Source organism: Vitis riparia, chromosome 17, assembly GCF_004353265.1.
Source record: "Vitis riparia cultivar Riparia Gloire de Montpellier isolate 1030 chromosome 17, EGFV_Vit.rip_1.0, whole genome shotgun sequence".
NCBI lineage: Eukaryota > Viridiplantae > Streptophyta > Magnoliopsida > Vitales > Vitaceae > Vitis > Vitis riparia.
The window spans coordinates 19,058,851-19,077,185 of record NC_048447.1 but is presented as its reverse complement, the minus strand read 5'-3'; the positions used below and the strand labels follow the sequence as shown (position 1 = coordinate 19,077,185).

The window sequence follows — 18,335 nt, the reverse complement described above, 5'->3', positions numbered from 1 at the left end:
TGTGTGAATTGCAGGCTCTAGAGTTCATTGATGAAACTGGTATAGATGCTTTGGCAGTTTGTATCGGAAATGTCCATGGAAAATACCCTGCAACTGGCCCAAATCTCAGACTTGATTTACTTAAGGTTAAGTATAAGTAGTCATAATTGTACATTTTGCATTATGGTTGAGATTACTGCTAATTGATCTCTTTCCAACAATGTTCACCTTGTTACTCATGGGCACCACTTGGTTTAGAGTATTTTTATTCAGGATTCTGTTACTCTATGACACCGGATTTACTTCATCCTCAAGTATAAGCATGTTATAGGCTGTTGGTATATGCTATTTTCTTTAGGTGTTAAATTATTCAGTGACAAAATAGTCTCATATTGCATCCTGCATACCTGTTACCCAACTCAAATCTTTAGCATCACTTCTCAAAGTTGAGTGAAATAATCACTGAGTCCCAGATCAATTTGAAATTTTCAACCCATCTGCCTACTTCACGAAAACATGCATAACCTGTTAAATTCTTTGGTTCAACTTATTCTACTTGTATATCCTAGAAATCATCGTGATTTTCAGAGTGTTTCTGTGGCCATGTTTGTCCCTTATATGTGATTTTCTTCTTCCAGAGGTCCCTTAAAGGCATTTCTTTTGTTTGAACTATTGTTAAACCAGTCATACACATCAAGCCAACACCACAACTGCCTAATCTGAAACTAATCATTTTTTTTTCTGGTGTGCCCTTAGACCCAGTCCCTTTTTAGACTGCCCGGAAGGGTTGAATAAAAACAGCACTTGTTGAAAGGGTTTCTGTTCTCTGAATTCCATCAATCCAGAAGTTCAAATCATTCCCAGTCAAATTCCTCTCTTCAGAATGTTCTCTCAAAATCATTGAACAAATAGACCGAAAAGGACTGAAACTCATATTTTTCTTTGACACTCAGTAATGGAAAGCAGGAAAGAAACCCGTCTTTCTTTTGAAATTTATGTTACATGAGCTCCAGTAGCATTCTTATCATCCGAGTTTCTGACTTCCAACCTTTTGCTCTACGTCCAGGAACTGCACAATTTGTGCTCAAAGAAAGGAGTTCTTCTAGTTCTTCATGGAGCTTCTGGGTTGTCAGAGAAACTCATCAAGGTACGTTAAGCATAAACCAACTTCGGTTATCAGATCTGTGGCTACCATCATTGACATCGAACTGCTTACTGCTTGGAACAGGAATGCATAGAACGAGGCGTGACAAAGTTCAATGTGAACACAGAGGTGCGAAAGGCTTACATGGAGTCACTGAGCAGCCCTGGGAAAGACTTAGTACATGTTATGTCAAATGCAAAGGAAGCCATGAAAGCTGTGGTTGCAGAGAAGATGCATCTGTTTGGTTCAGTTGGGAAAGCATGACAAAATTTTTGCATTTCCCCCAATAATGAAAATGAAACATTTGAGTCAATTTATAAATGACTCATCCCACAATCTGTCATTTTCTCTTTTGTCCTTGGTATACCTTGCCATCTGATTGACAAGGTTCAATTTTCTTCATTCCTTTGTTAATAATATCCATTATTTAAGTTTTATCAATCATCAGGGCTGCAATTCTCTGTAATTGCTCCTACTAGTGGAGGCTTTTTGTAGCAAACAGTTGGTTTCTAGAAGTGATTATGCAATAAAGCATCTATGACTTGCTTTAAGGCTATGTTTGGGATGATGGAATGTTGGAATGTTGTTGAATGTTTAGTTTATTTTAAAATTTTATATTATTGGCATTTTAAATTTGTTTCTCTTTTTAATTGTGGTATTAACGAACCAGTTTATATAGAATTATAAAAACTAAAAAAAATATATATAAGGAAATGATATGGTTCATAATAGACATTGGATAGTTTTAGTGGTAAAAGGTTTTGGATTCACTGATGATACCTTAAATTTACTCAATGCCAATTGTTATAGTGCAGTCGATACCCAAAGGTTAAAAGAACTTAATTTTTTCACTTAAATGACCCAAACCCATTGCTAATTCTAAAATTAATTTTGGTTTGTGCCTAATCAAAATTAATTTGGGACTTAATTTTTTCACTTAAATGATCCAAATCCATTACTAAATCTAAAATTAATGCAACAAAATGGGAAAGTAATCAACAATTTTGAACAAAATGACACTTAATAATTTCAACTAAAACTACATTTAGAAACCATGCAAAAAAAAAAATGATCAAACACACAACTTGCATTCATTATTGTTTACCGACCATCTTCTGTGATGTATTGCAGCCTTCCTCTTGGCCTCAAACTGATGAGAAATCACTCTCTCTCTTGCTCTTTCGGCCTTCAACTTGTGAATAGTCTCCATAAGAGCACGCTTGTTCTTGAAGGTATTTCCCTTCGCCTTCATGTACATCTCATGGTAGACATGCCTATCGATCTTCTCCAATTCCCGGTACTTGCGGAGCAGGCGGCGCAACACCCTCATCGTCCTCATCCACACCACCTTCGATGGCAGCCTGGCCTCCCTTGTTCCCTTGCGCGTCCCCTCCCCTGAATGCCTCCCTTTTGCTTTCCCTTCGAGGGAGCGCCGTGCACGGCCTCTTGAGTGTGTCTTTCTTGGTTTCTTGATGATGAAACCATCCTTTACCAGCTTTCTTATGTCTGTCCCTGCATGCATGCACGCAATGCCTCGTGAAGCTTTGATTGTTTTAAGAGCAATGTAAACTATATTTTTTTTCATAAGATTTCAATGATACATAAATATATGATTTTTTATTTTTTTAGGTAATTTTAAGACAATTAGAGAAGTTTTCTTTTCAAAAATCAATTAAGGTTGGTGTCATGATGTATTTCTTGTTTTTTATTTTTTAAATAATAAAAAATTAAAACTACTAATTGACTTATTTGAAATGAATAAAATGAATAATCATTTGTAAAAATTATTTGAAAAATATTGATGTTAAAGGTTTTTAACTATGTCAAAGTTGACTTAAAGGAGCCTCACTTGTAAACATCTGAACCCACACCCTAATCGTGCTTTAAGCCCAAAGGAGTTCTCATAGTTTTAAAACACATTTATAAAATTAAGAAAAACTCATACATATATAGCGACATGAATATTTTTTTTTTATCCGATGTGGGCTTTATATACAGAGAAAGAAAGGGAAAAAGAATAGCATACTTGAATTGGCAAGGGAGATATTAGAGATCTCATTAGGGTCAAGCCACACTTTTCCTTGACCACAATGGAGAAGACAGGCGGCTAATCTCTTTTGCAGCTTCATTGATGCCATTGTTACCAATATACTGGTGGGCTCTATTCGTCAGAATATGGCAAGAGCTTCTCTATGTTGGGGGATTCATAACCATCCCAACCCTCATATATATTGTATGTGCACACACATCCAAGACAATGAATGACTTTGTCCAATTTTTTTAATAAAATTAAAATTTGAGAGTTTGAATTCTGCCCATTGGATGTATACTTGGGAACCAAGTCATTGAGAACTGATGCTTCCAAGTAATCCCTTTATCATTCTTTGACTTCTAGGGCTTTCAGGATTCCACTCGTTAATTTGCTTGGGCTCCAAGTTTTGAGGGATTAAAGAAAAAGGCCCAAAGTTCAACTTGCTGGGCTTAAAAGTGGACTAAACATGGGCTGTGAAAAGTCTTGAGTCCTAGATCCGGCCCATTATGGCCCACTTGCTTGGGTCCAGAACTGGGATTATATATCAGCCCAAGCATGGTATGAGCGTCAGCCCCACCCATTCTTTCCCCCTCTTTCATCTTCCTCTCAATGGGGCCAACTTTTTTTTCCATCTTTTTATTTTGATGCTGATTCTTCATAAAAGAATTAAGGAAATAGAAAAATATTTAAAAATTAATTTTCTCGTAATCTTATCATAGAAAAAAAATATTAAAATTTAATTAAAAGATTAATTATTTAATCTTTATATAAAAAATTAAAATAAAAAATAAAGTTAAAATAATATATAAAAATAATTTATAACCCTGAATTTATTTATTTATTTATTTTTTCTTTTTTTTGTCTTGTAATTTCTAAGAAATAAACGTTAGTATGTAAAAATTTGTACGTCATGCAGGTTTTTGTTTTTTTTAATCAACATTCAATTGAGCTCTAAAATATTCAAGAATTTAATTTAACAAATTTATACGAATTATTTTGAAAATTTATTTTTAAAAAATGCAGTGCTGGAAAATATTTAATTTTTAATAATTTTTGTTATATTTAACACTTCTTTTTTTTTTCCTTCTGTGAAGTGAAGATATTTCCGAGGGAATTGAAGATACGTTACCACTTCATTTCGCACACACATAAAAGGAAGGAAGCAAAAGGCAAAACGTTCTCTTAGCATTATCTGCTACATCCCGGGCAGTGACGATTAGCAGGTAGTTGTTCTCTTCTTCATTCTTCGAGCCTCTGTTTGGCAGCCGAGAAAAATCCAAGAACAAAGCAAGTTGTTCGGTTGCCAAGCTATCTCAGTTTTCATCCCTTTAACTGAATGAGAAATGGGTTTAATCATTTTTTCAAGATTTTGCATTTATCGTGACTGTGTTGACATGAATGTTAATGGGTAGTCTTCAATTTAACAGAAGGGAGTTATGATGTCATGTTTCCCAAGTCATCTGTGTAAATATTGTTTGTTCATCTTTGTGAATTCTGCAGAGAGCAGAAGCATCAGGCATGGCTTCTCTTCCGCTCAAAAGTCCAAATTGCAGCATTTTTTGTGAAAGGGGAAGTATTTCTATTATGGGAGTTTCAGCTCTTCCATTATTGCAACAGAGGGTCAGAGCTGTAGGAGGATTGATGAGAGGTCAGTTAGGATTTCTCGCATCTTCTGTCAATAACCTATCTTTTAGATTTGAGTTGACATAGGGATGAATTTCAGTGGATCTTTCCAGCAAAGTTTTTCTTGTATATCTATACTACAACATAAAGAACTTCTATAAAATTTATGGTTACACGATTAAAACACTTGCTTCCTTTGATTCTTGGAAGGTTGAGACAAGGGAAATAAAACATAGAATAAAAATTGAAGAAAACAAAGAATGAAGGAAAATAAAACTTAGGTTTAAACTCAATACAATATTCTTACATTCTTCTCCAATGTTAGTCATTCATGTCTTCTCCATTAACACCAAAACACACATACAGAATATATTCATCAATCACTCTTTAGATAGGAACCAACCTGAATCCATTTTAACGCTTTTGATGAAGAGGTATCGATCTTCTAAGGCTGATGGAGGGCACCACCTTTCTCTGATTCTCTCAGGCAATGGGAGCGGGAGAGAGAGCGGTTCTATTCCTTCAAAAGGATGTGATGTAATGTACCAAAAGACACAAGCGGAAGCCCTTTTATACCCTCCTGCCTTAGGGACCATACCCATTAGTTATTGGGCCTCACGGGCCTTAGGCCCATCATCTAAAGCCCGTGATTGCGTTGGGCTCTACACATAAGGTGGCCCATACTCTTAAAACGAACATTAAATCAAATGTCTATAATTCGAATAGCTTAATCATGAATCATTGATTAAGAATGTGTGAGTCCATATCTTAACAAATAAAACTTAGGTTTAAACTCAATACAATATTCTTACATTCTTCTCCAAATTTATTTCTCTTTGATTCTTTTCAGTTCAGAAATGAAGAATTTGAAAATGTATAATTCATACTTTCCATGGTACACCAAATAAAAAGCTTGAATTCTTTCCATGGTATTTTTCCTTTCTTAGTATTCTCCCTGATCCAAATGAAGCCTTAGAAGAAAACAGGCCTAATTTCCCATAGAAGTAAAGGGTGGGATATTTAGGAGAAGTGCTTTCAAGAGGAGGTTTAAAAATTTATTTATATCTCTCTTCTTTTATGGATATCAATATTTTTTTCAAAGAAATCACTATATTGAAAGTTACAACCATGAGAAATGGGCACTTAAAGTTAATAGCTAACTTACCGCCCCTCTCCTTACCATCCATTTTGGTGAAATTAGTTTTCTTTGGTATAAACACGAGTATTATGCAAAGCTTAGGTGTATTTTGGTGGCATAGCAAAAATTCATGTTATGAGCTCAGCCATTTAATTAGATATTTAAAATTCAAAGTTTTAACTAAGGCGTTGTTTGGATATTCTTTTTGTTTTCTATTTTTGAAAACGAAAAATAATAGTAACTTCTTTACAAAATGCAATAACTATTTAAGACTTACTTTTAAAAAGATAATGGTTTTTCAAAATGATTTGAAATAATTGAGGTATCAAAAAAAATTTACTACCTAAAATTTTAAAATTTTTAAAAGTGATTTTTAAGAACGTAAAGTAAGTCCATACATTTTATATAAGAGTTCCTATATTTTATGAACAAGTTATTACTATTTTATGTTTTTAAAAATAAAAAACAGGGAGTGTATCCAAACAAGCACTAAGCTATTAGTTTACTTTTTGGCGTTTGGGTTTTATCTTTGTGCTATTACCTACTTGTAGCAAAAGGTTATTAAGATATTAAGAAATAGTTACCAACTCACAACTCTCAACGTATTTTTATTTTTCTTTCTTTAATTACCATCAATGATTTTGCATTAATATTCTGTTCATTTCACTTTTATTTTTTTTCACACATATCATATGGGGCATATATTCTAGTGTTATGAAAAAAATGCTGAATTTTTGGTCTAATGAAATGTTTTGTATTTTGGAAAAGTGATTTTGCCGAGTGGGTTTGGACCCATGTTGCTGATTTTTTTTATATTTTTTTTCTGGAAATGAAATTTGTCAGAACATTTTTCACTAGTCAATTATGTATGTACGCATGTTTTATTATAATAACAGTAAAAGTGGTGGTTTTTGCTGGAGTGGGCTCTAAAATATTAGTGTATGTTCCATAAAAATTTATTTGATTGATAAGATTCCTATTGAAAAATTAGTTCTTAAACAAATCTGTAAACATGGTTTTCAATTAATCAGGCACAGAAAACTAAAGTAGGACAACACTTAAACCTTGACTATTGTTGTCTACAGTTTTGCTTTAGTGAACCAATACCTAGGAAAGGCTATGGCTAGTGTTCTCAGATGGATTGAGATACTGACAAACTTTTTAACAAGATCATTTCATTTTATGTTGGGGATTTTGGCTTCTATAGCCTTTGTCTGTACTCTAACTTTCCCTCTTACATTATAGCTTGTGCATATCTTTTCTGATCATTAGAATTGCTTTTGAAAAAAAAATGGTTTATCCTTTAAAGTTGAAAATATCAGGTATTGGATTATTTTGAAGGTAAAAGCTATCAAATGATGTAATTTCATACATATTGCTTGGATCTGTCATTTTGGTAGAGTTATCACTTTCTAGTTATTTGTCTTTCTCTCTTTCTATTTGGGGTTCTGTTGTGAGAACTAGGATTTAGATCTTATTTGGCAGTAATTTTGGGAAACATTTTTAGTCTTTCTAGCACTTAAAAGCAACTCTTTTGATAAATTTTTTCAAGTGCTAGAAAGGTTGGAAACACTTCCTAAAATCACTACCAAGCAGATTCTTAGTGGGTTACATCTATATTATGGGGATTGGTGGCAGCAGGATGGTAAAATGTGCACAGACCACACACAGATGAAGAGAGATGGAAGGAAGAGAGTAATTAAAAGAGGGTGACAAAGAGAATGATCAAAATGGCCTTGTAATATTAGGAAGATGCTATGTCTAACACATTTATATTCTGACCAGACTTCAGTTCATCTCAGAACCTTAAGATCCTTTAAAGACTGATAACCTAACATAGGTGTCTCCATACAACCACAGTGAACATTTTAAAGAAATATTAAAAAAATGATCATTTTTTTTAACATGCAGACAAGTTACTGTCCAAATTTCTAAATAAGATGGAATATGAAATATTATGTAGATATGCGGAGTAGAATGTATTGAAATTGAATAAAAAAATAAGAACATGAAGCTTCTCACTAATTTGCAGTCGGATCCACTAATTTGTATAAATGTCCATACTCGTTTCTAGTAATTACTCATGTTTCAATAAGGGAATGGGAATGTTGTATGAAAAACCTTCTCAATGTCAATTATAAGAGTTTGTGCTATAACTAGATTTTTTTTTATTATAGGACACTTCCCTTTTTTTAATTATGTCACATTTTTCTTTCACCTTCTTTAGGAAGCATTATTTCTCAAAGTGCATATACAAAGGAAACTTCCACTTTTCCAAGAAAAGGATCCAACAGCATGATACCAAAGAAATTGGTGTTTACTCCCAGAAGCAGCGGTTCATCAAACTCTGATGGCAGTAAAGATGACTCCACCAACCAGGACAAGGCATGTATTTAGAATTTAAAGGTCTCCAACTGGATCAAAGGTTATCTAACATGTATTAAGAATCAGATTTTCTTGCTTTTCTAACAAGAATGTTAGTCTTTTAATCTATAATATCTTGCTTGCTGCTATAGTTCATGAAACTCCATTAATTTTGTTTCTGTCAGGATTTGATACTGTAAATCCAATGTTGAAGATGCTGCTTTATTTATTTAAGAAAATTAAAATTTAACAATAAAATGGCAAATACCATTTACATGTAAGTTTCTTTTTTAACTGTTTTGTTTGTCAGCTTTTTCTTACCGTGGTTACATACCTCTTTGTTTCTCAGTGAATTTTATTTTTTTATGTTGCATGGTTTTCCTCAGCTAGAAATTTGGATGATACACTGGCTGCCAATTAGTATTCCTTGGATCCTCTGCAGCTCCTGTTACTCCACATGCCAATACAGCCGAGTTTCTTCTTGTTCCTGAAATAATATTTGGGCATCATTTAAAGCAGTAGTTAATAGATCACAATATCTGAAAACCTGAGAGGAAAAGGACAAAAATGACAAATGCATACTAGTTGTATTATAGTGTCAATTGTCAAATAAGCAACACAAATATTAGAGTTTCTTAAGTGAGGGCTACTGTTACCACTTTTAGAAATATAATCTTCTGGCCTTGGTCAGTGGTCTGATCTGTAACTTGTTTGTGTGGCAGGTACCTTTTGGATACAATAGGAAAGATGTTCTACTGATAGGAGTTGGAGTCACTGTTCTTGGCATTGGATTGAAAAGTGGACTGGAGGTACCCTGGCTTTATTTTTTAAATTAGTTATCGCAAATTTTGTTTCCCTCAATATTTTCTTCTCCTTCTTAATGTTTGTTTTTAAGGATTCATGGAACAAAATAGCCAATACACTTAAAAAATGTATTGGACAAATTGTTTTGCCTGATATATGGAAGAGTATTATAGTATTGCCTATGTTGTAATAATGCTTGCATGTGATATATACCATCCTTACGTGGCAGGAAGTGGCATAGTTTCTTTACTTATCAAGTGGCTTCAGTTATTTTGGCTCTAATATCTCTTTGTTTGGGGATCATCTGGTTTTTTGTGGTTTAGTGCTTGAATTGACTACTAATGACTGGGTTGGAGGCAGGAAAGAATGTGAGCGGTGTGGAAAGGAGCACCTCATGGAGATGAATAGGAAAACTTTTAAACAGTAATAAGTTTCTAGTGGTGAAGTTGGGGGGGGGGGCGCGGGGTTTAGTTTCTGTGGCTAGTGAATAGTGAAACATAAAATGACCATATGAATTGGACTCATGATGGCTGATTTAACGTTTGGATCCAATTACAGATCCAAACCTCTAGTTCAATCTTAATGCCTGGATCCGTTCTGCTCTATTTGCCCCAGCATAGGACCCACACAGAAGCTGGAATTAATTTAAACTAGATCATGCTGGTATGAAATACAGTTTCCCCCATTTAAACTGATTTGGACTATAATTAAAAAAAAAAAAAAAAAAAAACCACGAAAAATGATATGTGATTTAAGAAATGATAATATAACTTTTTTATGGGCAAATTATTATACCTCAACATTTGGTTAACAAAAGGGGCATTACTCTGGTACATGATTTAAGGAGCACTAAAGCAAGCAAAAGGAAAAGAAGAGAGGAAAAAAATGGAAACCTAAAAGCCTTAGGTGCAACCAGCAAATCAATGAAATCTAATAATTGACTCCATAAAAATCTTTGCAACCACAGAAAGAGTTAGCAAGAACATTCTTCAACTACAGCTTCAACTGCTTTGGATGATAAAAAATTTTCAGTTTCCCTCTTCCTATGCAGTGCGAGCCTCCTATAGAGTGACACCTCTTTAATATGGTGAGAATAATAAGGGACACCCTATTTTCTTTTCTGCACTTCTTTTCGACCAACACCAGAATAAGACAAATGGGCTGAATTTGATACTTCCCTCTTACCAGCTCAAACAAACCTTTCATGCCTACTACCCAAAGTGTCATTAACTGATAGAGCAAACACCTAGTAAACACCATAGGAAAAAAACATCCATCAAAGGCTTTGGAACTATCCACAATGGATGATCAAGTGATTGGTTGATTCCCCATTCCATTTGCATAATGCCACACCAATTTACCTAGAACCGTAGTCCTTTCCATAAGCTGGTTTACAATGAGAATTTTCTCCCAAACAACTTCCTTGCAAAGAAACCAACCTTTGAGGTAGTGACAGATTTAAATTTTACACCCCCTTATGCAAAATTGGAAAAGAAATATTGAAATCTGGATCTAGAGCTCTACAGTAGGATTTCATGAAGAAGCCATTCTTGTTGAATAAATCCCAAACTATTTTTATCATACCCATCCATATACACTTCCACATCCTGAATACAGGATAAAACCAATTCCACCAACTCCAGTTCCTGGTCATGCAACTTCTGATGGACCTCAGGTTCCGATGACCACTACCACCACCACCACCTACCAAATTGCAATAATCAGCGACCACAACTTCTTTAGTTCACTTCAATATTAATACACTTTCAAACCAATTTTCATTTGGATCCATTCGCAGGGTCCTAACAGCCCACATCTAAATCAAATCTTAAAGAAAAGATTGGATTATAACAAAGGGTTCAAACAGAAAAAACATAGAACTTGGATTGATCACAAGTCAAATCTACTCCATTCATGCTTGGTTGCCAAGAAGCTTTTCATTTGCCAGTTCTCAGATGATCTTGTTTCTGATCAATTTTTGTTTTACTTAAATGGGCTTAGCTTTTGAGTTCCCTTTTGGTCTCTTTGCTTTTCCTTTTAAGCATACCATGAGTTTACACTGCACATGAATTTTGTGCCATCGCAGGATAGATACCCCACATTGAGATAGTCTACTGCATATTCCATTGTGTTATAGTTCTTACCATGATGTGTTGTGCAGTTTGTGGGTGTTGATCCTCTACAAGCTGGAAATGTTGTTCAGTTAGTGCTGGTTTTGGGCCTCACAATTGGATGGATTTCTACGTACATCTTTAGAGTCTCAAACAAGGAAATGACATATGCACAGCAATTACGTGACTATGAAAATAAAGTCATGCAGGTATGGTCTTCTTAGATTTATCTTTCTGATTTTAGCTAAAATAACATAGAAAATCTGGTGTCTTCTCTGTTACCAAAATTTCATTCCATATTAATTACTCAACTGAAGAAAAAGGAAGTTTCTCTTTTCATTTGTGCCTTTGGTTTCAAATTCATCATATTTTTTATTCATCTGGTCTTTTGGTTAAAAAGACGCAGCAGTACATTGGTTTTAGCAGATGGAGTGACATGCTGCTATTATCATCTTTTTTGAGAAATTTTCAAATACCCTTGTCCACCTGTTTGCTATTGAGGTTCCATTAGTTTCAAAATGGAGAATGAGATGATAAAATACAATTTTTGGTGTTGCTAGATGATGTATATGCATTGAGATGATTCTGTTATGTTGTGTTCTGAATTATATACAGAATTTTTCTTTTTTTCTTTTTTTTGATAAGTAAGAGATTGTTATACAGAATTACAGTCATGTGAGATGAATGACATATAGATGAGCAGTATCTCCCATAAAGCTGTCTTGTCCCTTTATTTATTTTTTCAGTTTTTTTTTTTTAAAAATAAAATTCCTTCCTCCCACCCCACCCCCAACCATTTTTCTTCCAAGGAAGCCACTTTCCTTCTTCATTGATTTAGAACAAGTTATCCAATCATCTGTTTGCTGTTCTTAGAAGCAATAGTAGTGTTAGTATTTTAGAACCATTTTCAGGATATCGTTTTCATTATCACCAAGGCCTAAAGTTCAGTAAATTTTTTTCTTCAATTTTTCAGAAGCGGTTGGAGGGCTTAACAGAAGCAGAGCTAGAAGTATTGCTTGAGCAAGTTGAAGAAGAGAAGAGACGCTTAGCGAGTGGTGAACAGGTTAACTGATTTTCATTCACCTTATCATTTTCATCCATTAAAGTTTTCACAGTAAATGAAGCCTAAATTTCCTTGTATAGAATAGTTAGTTACACAAAGATATTGTAAAGTTTGCCTCATTTGTACCAACTGCACAGGAGGCACATATTGTTGAATCCATTTCTTTTATCATTTCTGTATGTGATTATCTGAACAATCAGAAACCAAAACTGTTAATTAAGACCGCCAAATATGTGGGGTGGGTTTCTGGGATTATATCATTCCAGTTTAAAAGAGAAATGGATAGTTCATAGGGTGTATTGCCTAGTGAAATTTAAGCAGAACCATCCCTAAACATGAACATCAAAACCCAATGGTAGACTTGTTGGTTGATCGTTTAGTTCACTAAAAACTTTGTCCTTTATGCTTATGAGTTGGGATGACAACAAGATGAGTTTAGGACAAATACTCCTCATTCCATCTATATAAACTTATTCTCATTCCCATTCCAATAAAAAAAATTAAACGGGATGAGGCATGTATGGAAGTTTAAGTTTTTCATAGTCATCTTGTTGCGTCATATTTAATTTTAGGAAAAAAAGTAATTATATTAAAATAAAATTTTTTATAAATAAATAAATATTAATTTTATCCTTACCAAAAGCTAAAGGATTAACGAGAGTTTGACCAAGAAAAGTAATTTAAATTAGTTCCAAAAAATTCTATATATATATGAAGAATTTCTGAATTCCCAGAAAACTGGCTCTGATACCATGAAGAATTTCTGAATTCCTTTATTGATTTTTTAGGTACACACCATACACATATATATACACAACTGATTGAATAAGAAAAATCAATCTAGCTTGATTCTCTCCTAAAATTAGGAAACTGAATCATCCTAAATGATCTCTCCTTCTTTATTCCTAAAATACTTTCCTAAATTAAAAAACCCTAACTTTGAATGCCAAATTTCAACACTCCCCCTCAAGCTGGAGAATATATATCATATAATCCCAGCTTGCAAGTTAAGTCTTCAAAGTTAGGCCTAGGTAAAGCTTTGGTGAGGATGTCTGCGGTTTGGTGCTTGGTAGGAACATAGTTCAATCTAACCGTCTCACTAGTCACCTTCTCTGTGATGAAGTGTCTGTCAATCTCAACGTGCTTGGTCCTGTCATGATGCACGGGGTTCTTTGCTATGCTTATAGCTGCCTGATTATCACACATCATCAGAATTGGAGATGAACTCGTTTGCCCCAGTTCACTAAGAACCCTTTTTATCCAAATCCCTTCACAGATTCCCTGTGCAAGAGCTCTGTACTCAGCTTCTGCACTACTTCTGGCTACAACGGATTGCTTCTTACTCCTCCAGGTAACAAGATTTCCCCAAACAAAAGAACAATATCCAGAAGTGGACCGCCTGTCAATGATGTTTCCTGCCCAATCCGCATCTGAGTATACTTCAGTGTCACGGTTCTCTGTCTTTCTGAAGAATAGACCTTTCCCTGGTGTCATTTTTAAATATCTAAGAATCCTGTAGACTGCTTCCATGTGTTCCTCAGTGGGGCTGTGCATGAATTGACTTACAGCACTCACTGCAAAGCCAATATCTGGCCGAGTGTGTGAGAGATAAATCAAGCGCCCGACGAGCCGCTGATATCTCCCCCTATCTACCGGTGTACTTTCTTTCTCGATGCCAAGTTTCTTCTGACTATCCATAGGAGTATCAATTGGTTTGCATCCAAGCATACCGGTCTCCTTAAGAAGATCGAGTATGTATTTTCTTTGAGAGACTACAATTCCCTTCCTTGATCTAGCCACTTCCATGCCAAGGAAATATTTCAAATTTCCAAGGTCTTTAACTTCAAACTCCTCTGACAAATACTTCTTCAAATTCTGTAATTCCTCCATATCATTCCCAGATAGAATAATATCATCAACATAGACTATCAATATGGCCATTTTCCCGGCATGAGACTTCTTGACAAATAGAGTATGATCAGCCTGACCTTGTTTGTAGCCCAGCTTCAGGACTGCTTTTGTGAATCTATCAAACCAGGCTCGGGGAGATTGTTTAAGGCCGTACAAGGATTTTTGGAGTTTGCAAACCTGATTCTTTGCCATACTTCCTTCGAAACCAGGTGGTATTTCCATGTAGACTTCCTCTTCTAGGTCACCATTTAGAAACGCATTTTTTATGTCCAGTTGTTGCAAGCACCAATCTTGATTGACAGCCAATGAGAGAAGAATCCTGATAGTGTTCAGTTTTGCAACAGGAGCAAAAGTCTCCTGATAGTCTATCCCATAGGATTGCGTAAACCCTCTAGCTACCAAACGAGCCTTGAATCTCTCGACTGATCCATCTGCTTTGTATTTTATGGTGAAAATCCACTTGCACCCCACGGGCCTCTTCCCAACCGGCAAATCTGTGATAGTCCACGTCCCATTCTTCTCAAGTGCATCAATCTCATCTTGTACTGCCTTCTTCCATTCTGAAATTTTTAATGCCTCTTGTATTGTGTTGGGAACCTGAGTATCATCAAGAGAAGTAGCAAATGCTCTGTAAGATGGTGATAGCCCTTCATATGTAACATAATTCCCAATTGGGTGATCTGTACATCTCCTAACACCCTTCCTCAATGCAATCGGCAGAGTAGAATCATCAATGCTGGGAATTAACACCTCTCCAGCCCTATCCTCACCTATGTTCTCTTCAGGAAGACTTGAATTGGAGTCAATATATTGGCCACATGTTGACTGTGATCCGTGCTCTAATTCCTGTCTTTTCCTCCTCCTGATGTAAACTTGTAAGTTCTCATTAGCAAGTTGTGGGGCTATAGGTTGAATAGGCATGGGAGACTGGATGGTCATAGGAGATGGCTGGACTGATGACGGTATGGGTGTGGACAACTCAGTGGGCGCGAATTGAAAAGGATTTGGTGACTCTGAGTGAAAAGAAGGTACACCCTCAAGAAGAGACTCCCAAACTTGATGTTCATTCATGCTCTCCCCTGAACATGAGATTTGGGATAGAAGAATACATGTTCAAAGAAAGAGACGTCCATGGTGGTGTAAAATCTTTTGTTGGTTGGAGAATAGCATTTGTACCCTTTTTGGGTTGGAGAATACCCTAGGAAAATGCACTTATTCGCTCGAGGAGCAAATTTGCTACGATTTTGAGGATACACATGAATGAATGCCGTGCAACCAAATACTTTGAGTGGTAAATCAGAAGAGGCTACACGGGTGTGAGGAAATTGTTTTAAGAAAAGTTGACGTGGGGATTGAAAGGTAAGCACTCTGGATGGCATACGGTTAATCAAATAAGTAGCTGTGAGAATAGCTTCCCCCCAGAAATAGTTTGGAACATTAGAGGAAAACATAAGACACCGGGCAACCTCCAAGAGATGTCTATTCTTGCGTTCAGCCACCCCATTTTGTTGTGGGGTGTCAACGCAAGAACTTATGTGGATAATGCCGTGATTTTGAAGATAAGTACTGAGACTACTAGTAAAGTATTCCTTTGCATTATCTGACTTGAGGACTTGAATTTTGGAATTGAATTGATTTTGAACCATAAGGTGGAAGGTTTGAAAAATGTGCCCGACCTCTGACTTTTCTTTCATAAGGAAAACCCATGTTACCCGTGTATGATCATCAACGAATGTCACAAACCATCGAGTGCCAGAAATATTTTTTATCCGGGAGGGACCCCACACATCACTATGTACAAGAGAGAAAACAGTCGAAGGTTTGTATGGGATTTGAGGATAGACTGTTCGAGTATGCTTTGCAAACTGACAAATTTCACAGTGATAAGATGCTGGATTTTTATTGATAAATAATTTGGGAAACAATTTTGCAAGGTAAACAAAGCTAGGATGACCAAGGCGATAGTGTAACATTATAATCTCACTATCTTTATTGACCTTAGAATTTGACACAGAATTGAAAGACTCTAACATACTCTGAGACTGTACGCAACTTGCTTGAGAAACTTGGTTTGAGAATTGACCACATGAGAGGAGGTAGAGCCCGGAACACAGTTCAGCACTGCCAATCATCTTCCCCGATTTCAAGTCCTGAAAAACACACAAGTTTGGATAAAATTTAGTAACACATTGGAGATCACGGGCCAATTTGCTAATGGACAAAAGATTACAATCCAAGTTTGGAACATGGAGAACAGAGTCAAGATACAAGTCTTTAGTAAGTTTTATAGAACCTGTCCCGGCAATTTTTGACTTTGAACCATCAGCAATATGGACGGATGAATGACCATTACTTGGCTTGTAATTTTGAAGAATGGTAGCATCTCCTGTCATGTGATCAGAAGCACCTGTGTCCACTATCCACGACTTCATTCCTCCTCGATTAGCAGTGAAGGCTACACCGGTAGTACTGCCACTGCCAACCTGGCTTAATAGTTTCTGTAGCATCTCCATCTGCTCTTTGTTGAATGGACTCGGCTCGGGAACAGAGGTGCTCTCAGAGTTGGCAGCCACGTGTGCTCTGCCATCTCTGTCAGACCGTGGCTTTGGTTTCCAATCAGCTGGTTTGCCATGAAGCTTCCAGCAAGTCTCCTTATAATGGCCTGGTTTCTTACAATAATCACACCAAGGCCTATCCCGTTTCTGACGATCTCCACCACTACTATTAAATGACCGAGTCGCAAGGGCAGAGGCATCCAATGTTGGGGCAGGTTGCTCTTTGGATCCCATCATCACTTTCTTTCTACTTTCTTCACGCCTAACCTCTGAAAAAGCCTCCCTGAGACTTGGCAGGGGTTTAATGCCCATGATTCGGCCTCTAACATCATCCAATTCCCTGTTTAGTCCTAGGAAAAACTTGAACAGTCTCTTTTGTTCCACAATTTTCCTGTATGTTGCTGCATCATCAGGACATTTCCATGAGTGAGTCTCGAATAAGTCAAGGTGCTGCCAATACCTTGTGAGTGTGTTGTAATACTGAGTAACTGTCTGCTCTCCTTGGCGGAAGTCATGTAGGGCTGATTCAACCTGAAAAAGTTCTGAAATATTTTCAGAACTTGAGTAAGTTTCTTTGGCTGCATCCCATATGTCCTTTGCAGTCCTAAACAGCAAGAAATTTTCACCTATGTCATTATTCATGGAATTGATAAGCCATGACATGATCATGCTGTTTTCAATCTTCCACTTCCTGAAACCCGGTTCTGTAGTTTCTGGCATGACTGCTTCTCCAGTGAGGTACTCATCCTTTCCTTTACCGCAAATGAACAGCAACACAGATTGTGACCACTGTAAGTAGTTATGGCCATTTAATTTGTGTCCTGTGATGAGAATAGGAGAGGAATCACTACCACCAAGGTTTGGAATTTCAGATCTGCCTCCTAATTCTGGTGACGTGACGCTGGATACTTGTGATGATGCCATTCCGTATTTCGTCATGGACCGGAAAGGTAGAAGAACACTTCCCAAGGCACGTGCAGGGATTGGAGTTGAGGAAAAATAGCCGGAGGACGTCGGAAAAGCTGATCGGAGGGCTCGCGGAGGCAAAAAGACCCCAAAAGAGGCACGTGCAGGGCTTGGATGGCAGAAACAGGTACGTAGGGTGGCTGGTCGGCGTCAGGCGAGCTTGGAGTAGGAAGCGCGTCGCCGGAAAGTGGCTCACGCGCCCTCACGCGCCGGCGCGTGAGATGCAGTCGCCGGCCGGAAAAACGCGCGTGGGCGGCGCGTGGATGGTTTTCTGGCTCCGGTGTTTTTGGAAAAGTTGTAGATCTCCTCCAGACGCTCCTTGCGGTGTGAAAAAAAACCGTCGCTGGAAAAGTTCGCCGGAAAAGTTCGCCGGAAAAGTTCTCCGGCGGTGAATGTTTTTCTGACGACGATTACCGATTGGAAAGCGTTTTCTCCCTTGGCTCTGATACCAGGGACTGATGACCGGAATGAGAGATGGTCGGATTGAGAGATGGCCAGAGAGATTTGGCCGGAATGAATGATGGCCTGAATACGAGGTGGCCAGAAGGGATTAGGGTTTCAGAAAACTGGCTCTGATACCATGAAGAATTTCTGAATTCCCAGAAAACTGGCTCTGATACCATGAAGAATTTCTGAATTCCTTTA

General features: G+C 36.8%; 3 protein-coding genes across 3 annotated transcripts in view; 2 read left to right on the top strand and 1 right to left on the bottom strand.

Annotated features, from left to right (window-relative positions):
• The window catches only part of LOC117904816, a 39,403-nt gene extending 37,715 nt beyond the window's left edge, over positions 1-1,688 (top strand). The window contains exons 40-42 of the mRNA XM_034817584.1: positions 15-125; positions 1,046-1,126; positions 1,208-1,688. Of these exons, the coding sequence (XP_034673475.1) occupies positions 15-125; positions 1,046-1,126; positions 1,208-1,387 (372 nt within the window). The 3' untranslated portion in view covers positions 1,388-1,688. The remainder of the gene's footprint in view (positions 1-14; positions 126-1,045; positions 1,127-1,207) is intronic.
• Positions 1,689-2,037: 349 nt separating this feature from the next.
• Positions 2,038-3,326, bottom strand: LOC117905008 (60S ribosomal protein L19-1-like). The gene is made up of 2 exons (XM_034817862.1): positions 3,150-3,326; positions 2,038-2,635 (listed from the first exon to the last, which is right to left on the bottom strand). The coding sequence occupies exons 1-2, from the start codon at positions 3,259-3,261 to the stop codon at positions 2,196-2,198; spliced, it is 552 nt and encodes a 183-aa protein (XP_034673753.1). The 5' UTR covers positions 3,262-3,326; the 3' UTR covers positions 2,038-2,195.
• Positions 3,327-4,270: 944 nt separating this feature from the next.
• LOC117934446 lies at positions 4,271-12,478 on the top strand. Its single transcript, XM_034856133.1, has 6 exons — positions 4,271-4,378; positions 4,656-4,803; positions 8,144-8,301; positions 9,003-9,089; positions 11,246-11,404; positions 12,169-12,478. Exons 2-6 carry the CDS (start codon positions 4,674-4,676, stop codon positions 12,265-12,267), a joined length of 633 nt encoding a protein of 210 aa, XP_034712024.1. The 5' UTR covers positions 4,271-4,378; positions 4,656-4,673; the 3' UTR covers positions 12,268-12,478.
• Positions 12,479-18,335: the final 5,857 nt, after the last annotated feature.

Bases quoted from the DNA above. Each gene is read 5' to 3' on its own strand.
- LOC117934446 (XM_034856133.1), top strand. From the start codon at position 4,674: ATGGCTTCTCTTCCGCTCAAAAGTCCAAATTGCAGCATTTTTTGTGAA. The intron at 4,804-8,143 runs GTCAGTTAGGAT...CACCTTCTTTAG, and splicing joins TGTAGGAGGATTGATGAGAG to GAAGCATTATTTCTCAAAGT. The intron at 8,302-9,002 runs GCATGTATTTAG...TTTGTGTGGCAG, and splicing joins ACTCCACCAACCAGGACAAG to GTACCTTTTGGATACAATAG.
- LOC117905008 (XM_034817862.1), bottom strand. From the start codon at position 3,261: ATGGCATCAATGAAGCTGCAAAAGAGATTAGCCGCCTGTCTTCTCCAT. The intron at 2,636-3,149 runs GTATGCTATTCT...GCATGCATGCAG, and splicing joins TATCTCCCTTGCCAATTCAA to GGACAGACATAAGAAAGCTG.